Raw genomic sequence first — 10,435 nt, 5'->3', positions numbered from 1 at the left:
CAACAAAGCATATAAAAAATTTCAGAAGATCATTTGCTGTAAGTGCAAGAGAGAAAACCCACAACTTGCCCAAGGGATAGCCCAGAGAGTAGAAAGTAAAATGTTTAACAGCAAAATTCTTGTATTAAGTTTTATGTGACTGCTGCTTTATGCATCCTTGTTTGAAGTCTTTGCCCATTTCTCATACTTTTAAAGTGAGGTTTGTCTAAATGCAATGTAGCTCCCTTTGAAGTAAAGGGTTATGAAGATTTGTATGGTGAACTGATTGCCTTTAATTATGTCAATCTCATACATTGTTGTTATAATAATCTTCTTAAAAACTGAGGCTGCAGTGGTGAACATGCCTCCTTACAGTGTCAGAAGCTTTAATATAATATAAAACAACAGTGATTACTTTATATTATAGCCTCTTACTAGATCTTTTTTTCCTTTATTCCATCCCATCTCGATCTTTACCACAGTGAGCTAAGAACTCATTTGATTTTCACAGCAAAATGCAATGTTCTCCATTTAGCTAGGCTGGAGCTCACATGGAATTACAAAATCTGATACTAATCTGTTCTGGCCTACCATTATCTTTTCATTTAGATACACACCACGAAGGCCCTGATCCTTCAGGCATGCATGTTGAGTGAGAATTAATATTTCATGTTTGTGTATTTACAACAGATGAAATAACCTCATCAAAGTCTTGATTCACAAAATCTACTATTCCCAAAATCTACTATTTCCACATCCTCCTAAAAGTTTAGTTAATTCCCTAGATGTCAGAAATTTTCTGAAGCACAAAGCTATGGGAAAAAATAAAAACATACAAAAACTGAAACCAATGGTAGTTTCTTGTAGTTGTGGGGCGCTGGATCAAACAGCCCAGGCAAGTTTTTGAAACACATTCCCTGGAGCGCTTCGAGAAATGACTGGGCAAGATCCTTGTTTATAGGGTTGCTCTTAGGTTATTGATCCAAGACTACCTTTTCTTTCTTACTTCTTGTGAGGTATGCTGTGACTTTTATTCAGAGAACTTACGTGATACATTGACTGTGTGAGTGTGTGTGTGTCTGTTTGTTCCCTGCAATGTACTGGCATCCAGTCCAGAGTGTATCCCGCCTGTCAGACTTTCTTGCCAGGATAGGTGCCAGCTCTGCCGTGACCATGAATTGGATAAAGTGGTTAGAAAAAGACTGGATGAATGATAAGGACAGAGGGTAACTACATACTAAGAAGAAGAAAAATGTACAGTCAATGAGTTCCAGGGCACTAAGATACTGATAACCTCTGAGTAATTATTTAGTGTTACTGACAAAACTTAAACAGTAGTTCCCCAAGGAATAGTAAATTCACTGTCTCAAAATATAAGTAGATGGAGCCATATTTCACATCACAAGATGTATTTGACAATGACATCAAACAGAATATATGTGGTGATTGGAAGCCTTTTCCCTGAAACTCGGTCACTAAAAAATAAAACGTCACATTGCTGTTGGAAAAGTAAAGTGAAAAATGAAGACGACTTTAAATTGTTGAAAAGTGCATTACTGCTCTGTAAGGAATTCACAGAAGAGCAAGCAGACTAATTTCTCATTTCTCATTTGAACAGAACAAGACAGGACAAAAGGGCAAAGGACACTGTAAGGACACTGGATTTAAGAATTCAGAAATTCAGTGGAATTCTTCACAATTCAATTCCATGAGTACCTTTTGGCACAAAGTTGAAATTAAGTGAATTTCGATTGGACACAGATGGAGCTTCTTCATGTAAAGATTTGTGGGTGCCTAGAACTAACATTCCAACTGCAGTATGTAGCTCAATGTGACTCCTTGTGATTTATTCAAAATCATAGCTGGATGAGAAACTCATACCCATAAGCTCCCAACATGAGAAAGACAGGTTGGGACTATAATTGAGTTATGTAATTATGTTGACCTGCTGAAAATGAACTGACATACAGAGGTAGCAAAGTAGTCTACTCATATATAATTCACTGCAAGATTTTGTGGTGCAGAAGGCACTCCATGCAATCCAATAGTAGTAGCAGTATAATTTCTTTTGGGTAAGATCCAGAGCTCTGCTAACTTTCACCATGTAGAGATATCACCTTTTGAAAGATAAAAACTGATGGATGCTGAAATGGGATTTCTCAGACTCCTTCACTCGGGAGAAACCCACTAAAATTACATTAGAGAAATAAAAGGACACTGACTGCACTTATATAAAAAACATCTAAAAGAATTCCATTGGTTGCCTGCATAATTCACTGTTCATGGAGCAGTAAATGAAGCTGTGATGTTGTCATTGTAAAGAAAGGGTTTATGGAATTCACTCTTTAGCCGAAGTTCTTTAGTATGTGTGCAGAGATCCACAAGTCTGGATCTTCTCAGACTAGTTGCAAAGACTATTTAAAGCCTTGTAATACTGCTCTTTACCACCTTACGAACTGTTTCATGTTCATTAGGTGGTTAATGGTTTGAGCAATACATTTTTAAGACATCCCCTGGGCTTTTCCAATAGTTTTAAATAGGGTTCTTGGCCTGACCACAGCAGCAACATCATTATTCAGAAACCACTGCCTGGAATTCAATGGCAGTGTGGCGAAACACATTACAATCAAGGCTGCTTCAGAATAGAACTAAAAAGCATTAATGCACAGTTGTCAATAATGACCAACATACAAAAATATCCTAGAGAATTGCATTCTTTTTGAAAGAATGTTTGAAAAAAACTGGTTTATGTGGTTCACTAAGTAATCCATGGAATGTATCTTCATTCATTATTAGAAACCCTCTTATTTCTGATAAGGGCTATGGCATCCCAGACTACAGTATGGACAGGATTCCTGTCCACACAGGGCACACACACACAATTTTGAGAAATGATTTCACCTAGTCAGCTAGTCTCTGAAAGGGGAGGGGGAATCTGAGCACCTAAGGAAAACCACACAAACATGAAGAGAACATTTACACTCCACACAGAAGGTGACACAATCCAGAATCGAACCCAGGACCCAAGAGCTGTGAGGCTCATTCTCATTCCACCCTTTTATCCATTCCATCTTCTAGATCACTTGCAGGCTGCTCCACTTAAAAATCACTGAATGACTTTGCAGTTGTTGTCTTTCTGGAAAAGGAGTTAGCGCTGAACCTGAAGCATCTCGAGAAAATCCAAATAAACAGGAAGATACCATGTAAGGAAAAGACCACGTGTGAGGCAGCAATACTGACGTCTTTCACTCCACTACGTCGCCCCCTCAAGTACAAACTCAATCCTTCTTACACCGGGTTGCAACATAGGCAGCCTGAAATCACCCTGTGTTAGATTACCAGTTACGATTATGCTCCTGTGTTTAAAGTACCTTGAGCCAGTTGAAACTGTGCTTCAGATTACAATATTTTTTCGCGACGCTAGAGGGAGTCTAATAATGGTTAAAAATCAGATAAGGTAAATTCAAACCCACAGTGTATCACTATATCAGTCTTAGTGGCAACGTTAATAAGGAGCTGGTCCCAGATTTAATAAGATTCCAGTTTTATATTCACCAAATATATATCCCAGGATTAACGCGCCTTTTGCACTGTGCTGCGCTTATGCTGGTTCTGATTATGTAAACTATGACTACATTACAATATTTTATTTCTTTATACCCCAAATTTTACGCACATACTTTGAAATGCACGGAACGCGCACGTGTGTCTTTTAAAGGTGCTCAAAATTACACGAAAGCCAAAGTTGGATCTCTCACTGCAGCAAAGTAGCAAGACAATTCCAAACATCATCTCCCTACAGGCTATGCAAGTAAGGACTACAAGATATACATTTCCAGTATGAGCTTAGCTTTTAATTACTGATTTCTACAGATTTATCCTCCGCTTGTGTCTTCTTTTAAAGTAACGATGTCATATCTCCTGGTCTTGTGACTTGTGATTAACAACGAAGAGGCATTAAAGCGCATTATGAAGATGCGATGTGTTTTTAGCAAGTCTATCTTGTAAGTACAAATGATTCGTTCATCGCTCACATTTGGATCGATACATGCGTACATACGAACAGAAGTGTTTAAATCTTCGACATACTGTACAAAACGCTGTAGTACAGTATATCAAGGTGTATGCCATAGGCTAGCTGGAGAGGCAAACGAGGACGAGGGTGGAATAGTGTTTTTTTTTCGTATACTGTACGTGTGAAACTAGCAATGTAAAAAAAGGAACAGCACCCAAAGCTACCAAGGTATCTAATGTTGCCGGAGTTAGTATTTGAATGTGAGAAGCTCTGGGTATTCCTTTTTATTAAATAACGCATTCAGGAGGCTGAGAACTGACGTCAGATAGCGCCTTTAAATATTTATCATCAGCTCTTCGCTGCTGCAAAGGCATTCTTGGGAACTTTGAGGGAGCAGAAGCTGAAATGCACGGCCTTTAAGCTCTGAAATCTTGCAAAAGCACTCAGATTGAGAAGGAAGGAGTGCGCATTACACCACATTGGTTTAAATGCGTATAACAAAGAAGCAGTAATAAATCGTCGTGAACTTAAAAAGTGGATTTCTGAAGTTTCCCAAAAGGATAATTATTTTATGAAAATCTATAAGGGGATGTCCGTGAACTGAATGAACCAAGGAAGTACAAGAATATCGCTGGACTGCACAGAATTGATACAGGATTTCGAGTGGCTTTGAGTGACTCGGTTGCTGCGTAATGTACAAATCTCAGATTGTCATGTATTGTCATTTTACCTAACTTAAGGAGAAATTGCTTGATCTCACAGACACGAAATGCCTTGGCAGGTGGCGCCGTGTGGCAAACCGGCCACTTCGAGACCTCACACCGGTCCGTTACGGAAGAATTCTGTCACTTTATCACGGCTAGATTAAATTGCCCGACTCCTGTATACCGCCTTGGTACTTCTGGATCTTTCAACATAAGCGTTTTTTGGAATACTGCTTGATCCTACAGATGTCCCAGAAAAACGTAGGAGCCCAGGAAAGATCCAAAAGCAAAAACATGCAACGTCTTAATCCATGGAGACATGGCATATAGGTTCACCAGCCGACTCGTGCCATCTTCAAATAGGTTAACCAGAAGATTTCTTTTTATATTCACGCTTTCCTTGTCGTTTACTTATTTATGCTACAGTCTCATATTCTGTTCTGATACCATCATGCAAAGCCAGCGTTATGAAGAGCACAGGTGCCTCCTATCCCAAAATGTAGGGAGCAAAAAACTTCTGCAAAAATCCCACTATTGCACTTTGCCGGTAGACTCCAAGGCGATCCGGGATGCGACCTCGAATTTGGGTTTGACTCGCCAGGGAACAAGCCCAGTTCATAACCAAAGCAAAAACTTTGCAGCCTTCCTCAGTACTCCGCGGAGTTTCGGCACGGCAGAGCGGAGGTCGAATAATTCTGGCACCCCGAAATTTGGAAACAAGAAATTGCCGAATGCGATCATTGTCGGCGTTAAAAAAGGTGGAACCAGGGCTGTACTCGAGTTCATTAGGGTGCACCCAGATGTGCGAGCAGTTGGCACGGAGCCGCATTTCTTCGATAGAAACTATGACAGAGGTTTAGACTGGTACAGGTAAGGCAACGTCTTTGCGCACTGATGTTGTTTTCAATGTGGCACCACATACCGGCTTGCAAATGTTCTCTTGCAAATAAAAAAGCGCATTTTTTTTAGTTCATAACACGTGTTTTTTCTTTTAAGCACATAAACCATAAATTAGAAGGCCAACAAAACTAATCCAATACTAACAGATAAACAATCTTGGTAATACAACAGGCCTATAATTTCGTTTAAGGTTTTACAATACGTGAAGCTATCAGCATCCTAAGGAATCGTTCCCCAAATTCTGTAAGCCCCGAAACTATACGAAAGGATACATCGTTTAAGGGTTTGTCAGACTTTTTTAAATTAGAAATCCTTCTAGACCTATAGGAGAAATATATAAATATATACCGTATGCCGTATTGTTAGTAATTAACCTGCGAATTAATATATATATATTCTGTATGTAATACATTTTGTGTTCAAGTTTGGTTTGCGAGTTTATACAGTACAGTATGAATGGGTCTTCACAGAAAATGCGAGTGATTATCTACAGTATACAGTCTGTATGGGATCCACATAAGTATTGGAATACCCTCTGTAGCTTAATATTCTGCATAATAATAATGATTATGATGATGATTAAATGTTCCTAATACGCTTTGTTGGTACTGTACAGCTGTAGCATTACAAAAATCATCTGGTTATGAAACTGACAGAAAGAAAGAAATAAGGGTCAATTGTTCATGTCAGACCTGTATTACCAATAGCCAAAGGGCTCTCGGGTTTCCTGGTTTTCAGCGTGTGTCGTGCATAAAAACGCATTTGCGTTTTTGGTATGCAGCGTAAATAAGCGATGATGGAACGAGTTAATGCAAACAATTTGAAAAGCTTCAAGTCTCATTTTTCTCATTTATTGACCGCATATTACCCTTTCCGTGTAATCAGCAAATGATGTATGATGCAGGTTGAGATTAAACAATCTATCAGTGTGGAACGGCATCATCATCGGGTTAAGGAACGGTAAATGGGAAAACAGTTTTCTCAGAATTGCATCACACAGCTTTCTTGTAGAGCGAATTGGAACGTTTGGTTCTTTCGGCAAGAACTGGTCTACAGCAGGCCATACTGTTGTATGCAGTAGTCACCCTAATCATGTTGCTATTACGTGGTAAAACTAGATATGCTTAACACAAACAGGCACTACAATAAAATTGCTAATAGTACAGCATGCTTACAATGGTATTTGGAAACGTAATGGCACCATGTGTAATTCTACAGTGAAAGTGAAAAGAAATAACATACAGCACTGTATCTTCAGATTCACTACAGATGCAATTGCAATGGTCTTATTTTGTTTTTCTCTTTAATTAAGGTCTTTCTTAAGAACATACAGTACACTACAAGCTACCCTGAGTGTACTTTAAGAATCTAAATACCATTTTATAACTGATCTTGAAGTTTAATCATTAAAAAACAAGTCCACGTATTTGCAATTGGGTAACTTTACTGAGCTTGCTGGTTAAGTTTGATTTAAACGGGAAAAAAAACTGAGCATATCTTTGAAAATTACTATTAATAACTATAATAATTCTACACTGGAAATTGGATGTGACTTATTATTGTTTCCTTGTTATTTTAAGAACAGTTAATACCTTGGTAAATTTAGATTTCGGTGTCTTTCTTGTTTTACAGTAAGAGTAATCAGAAGAGATGTTTTTAAAGCCCGTTTTACTCTGAAGCAGACCACTCTAAATCATACACAACAGCGTAATGAATTCAGCCGGGATGTGTCTGCTAGATTAAGGTTAGAAAGACATTTATATGCAAAAATGACAGGAAACTAATTCTGTTTGATTCCACACCTGGATGCAAGAATAGCTTGGCAAACATTCTGTCCTACTTTATACATTTTCTAACCAGCTAAGCCATTTTCATTCTTTTGATCTGCGCCTGTGTTTTATAAAACCCAGGGCTTGAAAATAAATACTTGTAGGTTCCAAAACATACAGCTTCAGCAGATGACTGAGGTGGCTTCCTCTGCAAACAGTAAATAAAAAAGATATTCTTCTGAATTAAGAAAACAAGATCGTCATGTTCGTTGGTCCTCCCGGATGGACATTTTGGAAACTCCCCAAACTGAATCAAACACACTAAATTATATTGACAGTTAAAACAAGTGCACACAATTCAATACCATCAGTACTTGATAATTTAACAGATCCATGAATGCCTTAAAACTAAGGGATGGAAATGATCATTGATCTTAATAAGTTATTTCTATGCAGTAGAAAATGAAGACAATTTTGAGTTTTATCACTGTGGACAAACCAACAATTGGCACATTATTTACTTCACATGCAATTTTTATGGGAGAATAAATAGATTTTCCAAGAAATATTTTTAATGTGTGTCTGCAAACACAGTAGTAAATCAGTGCATTCCTGCAATCTATACAACATGCCCCCGTACAGTTTAGTACTTCACATAACAAGGTTTATTTTATACCACTTAAGTCATATAGTCTACACCAATCTAAAGGAAAAGACTGAGTGCATTGTTGCGATTTGCAACATTACCCTGCCTCCAGAAACAAACTCTGTGAAGAAGAGGTTACGGCACAGTTTCTCCATTTGCACCTAACTGTTGGAAAAATGGTGCAGGAAAATGTTAGCAGCTCTGACTGGGCACATCGACCTCAAATATCTAGAACATCACCATCAGAAACACGGAAAATATTGATCAGAGCAGTCAGCTAATGATCAGACTCTCCTTCTGATGGCCTGAGAGGCAAATTAATCCAAGAGTTTCAGGACTATCTTGATTGATCATAGAAGCACTATTTTAACTACCTTACAGCCTGGGCTGGATATTACCAAGAGGCTGTTTTGCACATCCAAAAGGGGGGACTCTTAGCAGAATTAAATCACACCTGCTGGCCCTCAGTTTTGTTTGTGTTTCTGTGGCCCGATGGTTGCACTTCAAAAGAAGTCTGTGTCTTTGAATCACTAGCAGAGCCTTTCGCAATCAGGGAAGAACGTAGTGCTATAATCAAGGTTAAGTGCTAGAACACAGATGAGCTCTAGCGAAGACTTGATTCAATGCCTTAACACTGGAAAGAAGATGCCCCCATTGTGGCATTAACAAGTGTTTTCCATCTTGTTTTATTTTAACTCAGTAGGATACTCTTCATCAGAAAACTCGTTTGTTTTTTTGTTCTACTTCATCCTCAGAGTGCACCAAACTGTACCACCCTGCTGATTAATATTCACTTGAATAGACAGAGATGACTGCATGGACATTGCTTCAGTAAAACAAAATGAAAAGCAAAGAGAAAAACAAACAAAGGTGGGCAGAAGGAGGGAGGGTGAAAGTGTGATAGAGAGGAAATATAGAAATGTATCTAAATTCTTGTGTACTATATCTGCTGTTACAATCAAGAAGCTTATTTTATTTAATATTAGTATTGGATATTGTATTTATTTAATTAGGGTTAGAATTAGTGCTGATGTGTTTTATTTGTATGTACTGTACACTCTTTACAGTTTACCTTTGAAAATCAAATTAAGATTTTTAAAGAGGATGTTTAGTTGGTTATAAGATTTCCCCACAATTAGAGAACAAATGTAAAGGTTAGGTAGTCCATTGATTAAGGTAAAGGACGTGTTATAAAATGGCCTTTGTTTCAAACCCAATAATAAACTGAATTATTGGTTTGCCATGTTCTTTTTCTTTTTGGAAGAGAGTAGACCCAAGATCCTGATGTCAGTGACTCTACAGCAGAGTTTGTGCCTAATTCATAATCTCTGTAATTCACTTTAGAGAAAAGTGCCTATTGATTCAATAAACTGTTTTTTTAAGCCAAAAGAATAGAAATAGAAAAAGGTGTAATGTCAGTTAAAACTAAGACAACAGATTCTCATATCATACTGTAGTTTCTTTAGGAATTTTACGACCTTTATGAAAAAGAGTTTCAGCAAACATATTTCAGTGACACTTTGGCCGTGAACAGTCTAGTGAATTGATGTGGTAAATGAATCAGAAATCTTATCTACTACCAGAATGAACCTGTGTGTTAACATGGCCCTAGAAAATGGTAGAAAATGATAACCCAAGTGCAGCTTGAGCTGCTTTTTAACATCTCATTCAGAAACTTTTTTCAGACCAAAAAGTGTTTTGGAAGGGCTGTAGCCTGACTGAAATCCTTCATATTTGTCACTGAGTTTCACAGATCTCATAAGGCTTGGTATTCGTGAATGCACAGAAAAAAATAAACAAATAATTTAAACAAGACTCACAATTTTTTTATCAAATTATTTAAAGAGGAGCGAAAATAACAAACACAGACTTCACATATTTGCATGTGCAGACATCCATCTGCAGTATGCTGTATGTACAGTACTTGAACTGAGGTATTTACGTCTCGAGACTTGCACATGTTAATGCAGTGAAAATGCAACTGAAAAGGCTGAACCAGTTCCAGTTCTTCCCTAATCCTTTCTGAAAGTGATTTTATTCCTCTTAGCTATTGACATCTTGTGAGAAGTGTTATAAAGAATGAAAAATGCAGCAAAGCCCTACTAGTAATGAGAAAGATTATTTGGGAGATTAAATCAAAACTGCCAAATGAACTTTTTTAATTACTTTTGTAAGAGTGTTTTATTATATACTTTATTTTAATCTCGGTAATAAGGGTGAAAGCCCATTAAATTCTGCAGACTAGTGTTGGATTAAAGTGTAGCCCTTCATCTGTGTAGCCTAACCGGACTGAAAACAGGTTAAACCTAATGTGACTTCTATGCATGTCTAAAATTATATAGTTTTTACTTCCATCTTTCTACTTGAAGAAATGATAATAAACAAACCTTGTTTCATTTTCTGTAGTGCTCAGGTATAGCCC

General features: G+C 37.6%; 1 protein-coding gene across 1 annotated transcript in view; it reads left to right on the top strand.

Annotated features, from left to right (window-relative positions):
• Positions 1-3,865: 3,865 nt before the first annotated feature.
• Positions 3,866-10,435, top strand: part of hs3st2 (heparan sulfate (glucosamine) 3-O-sulfotransferase 2) — a 47,287-nt gene continuing 40,717 nt past the window's right edge. Inside the window, exon 1 of the mRNA XM_006637068.3 lies at positions 3,866-5,568. Coding sequence (XP_006637131.1) covers positions 5,018-5,568 — 551 coding nt within the window. The 5' untranslated portion in view covers positions 3,866-5,017. The remainder of the gene's footprint in view (positions 5,569-10,435) is intronic.

The sequence above is a fragment of the Lepisosteus oculatus genome, chromosome 19 (assembly GCF_040954835.1).
Source record: "Lepisosteus oculatus isolate fLepOcu1 chromosome 19, fLepOcu1.hap2, whole genome shotgun sequence".
Lineage (NCBI taxonomy): Eukaryota > Metazoa > Chordata > Actinopteri > Semionotiformes > Lepisosteidae > Lepisosteus > Lepisosteus oculatus.
The sequence above is the reverse complement of the archived record's forward strand: the minus strand, read 5'-3'. Positions and strand labels throughout refer to the sequence as shown.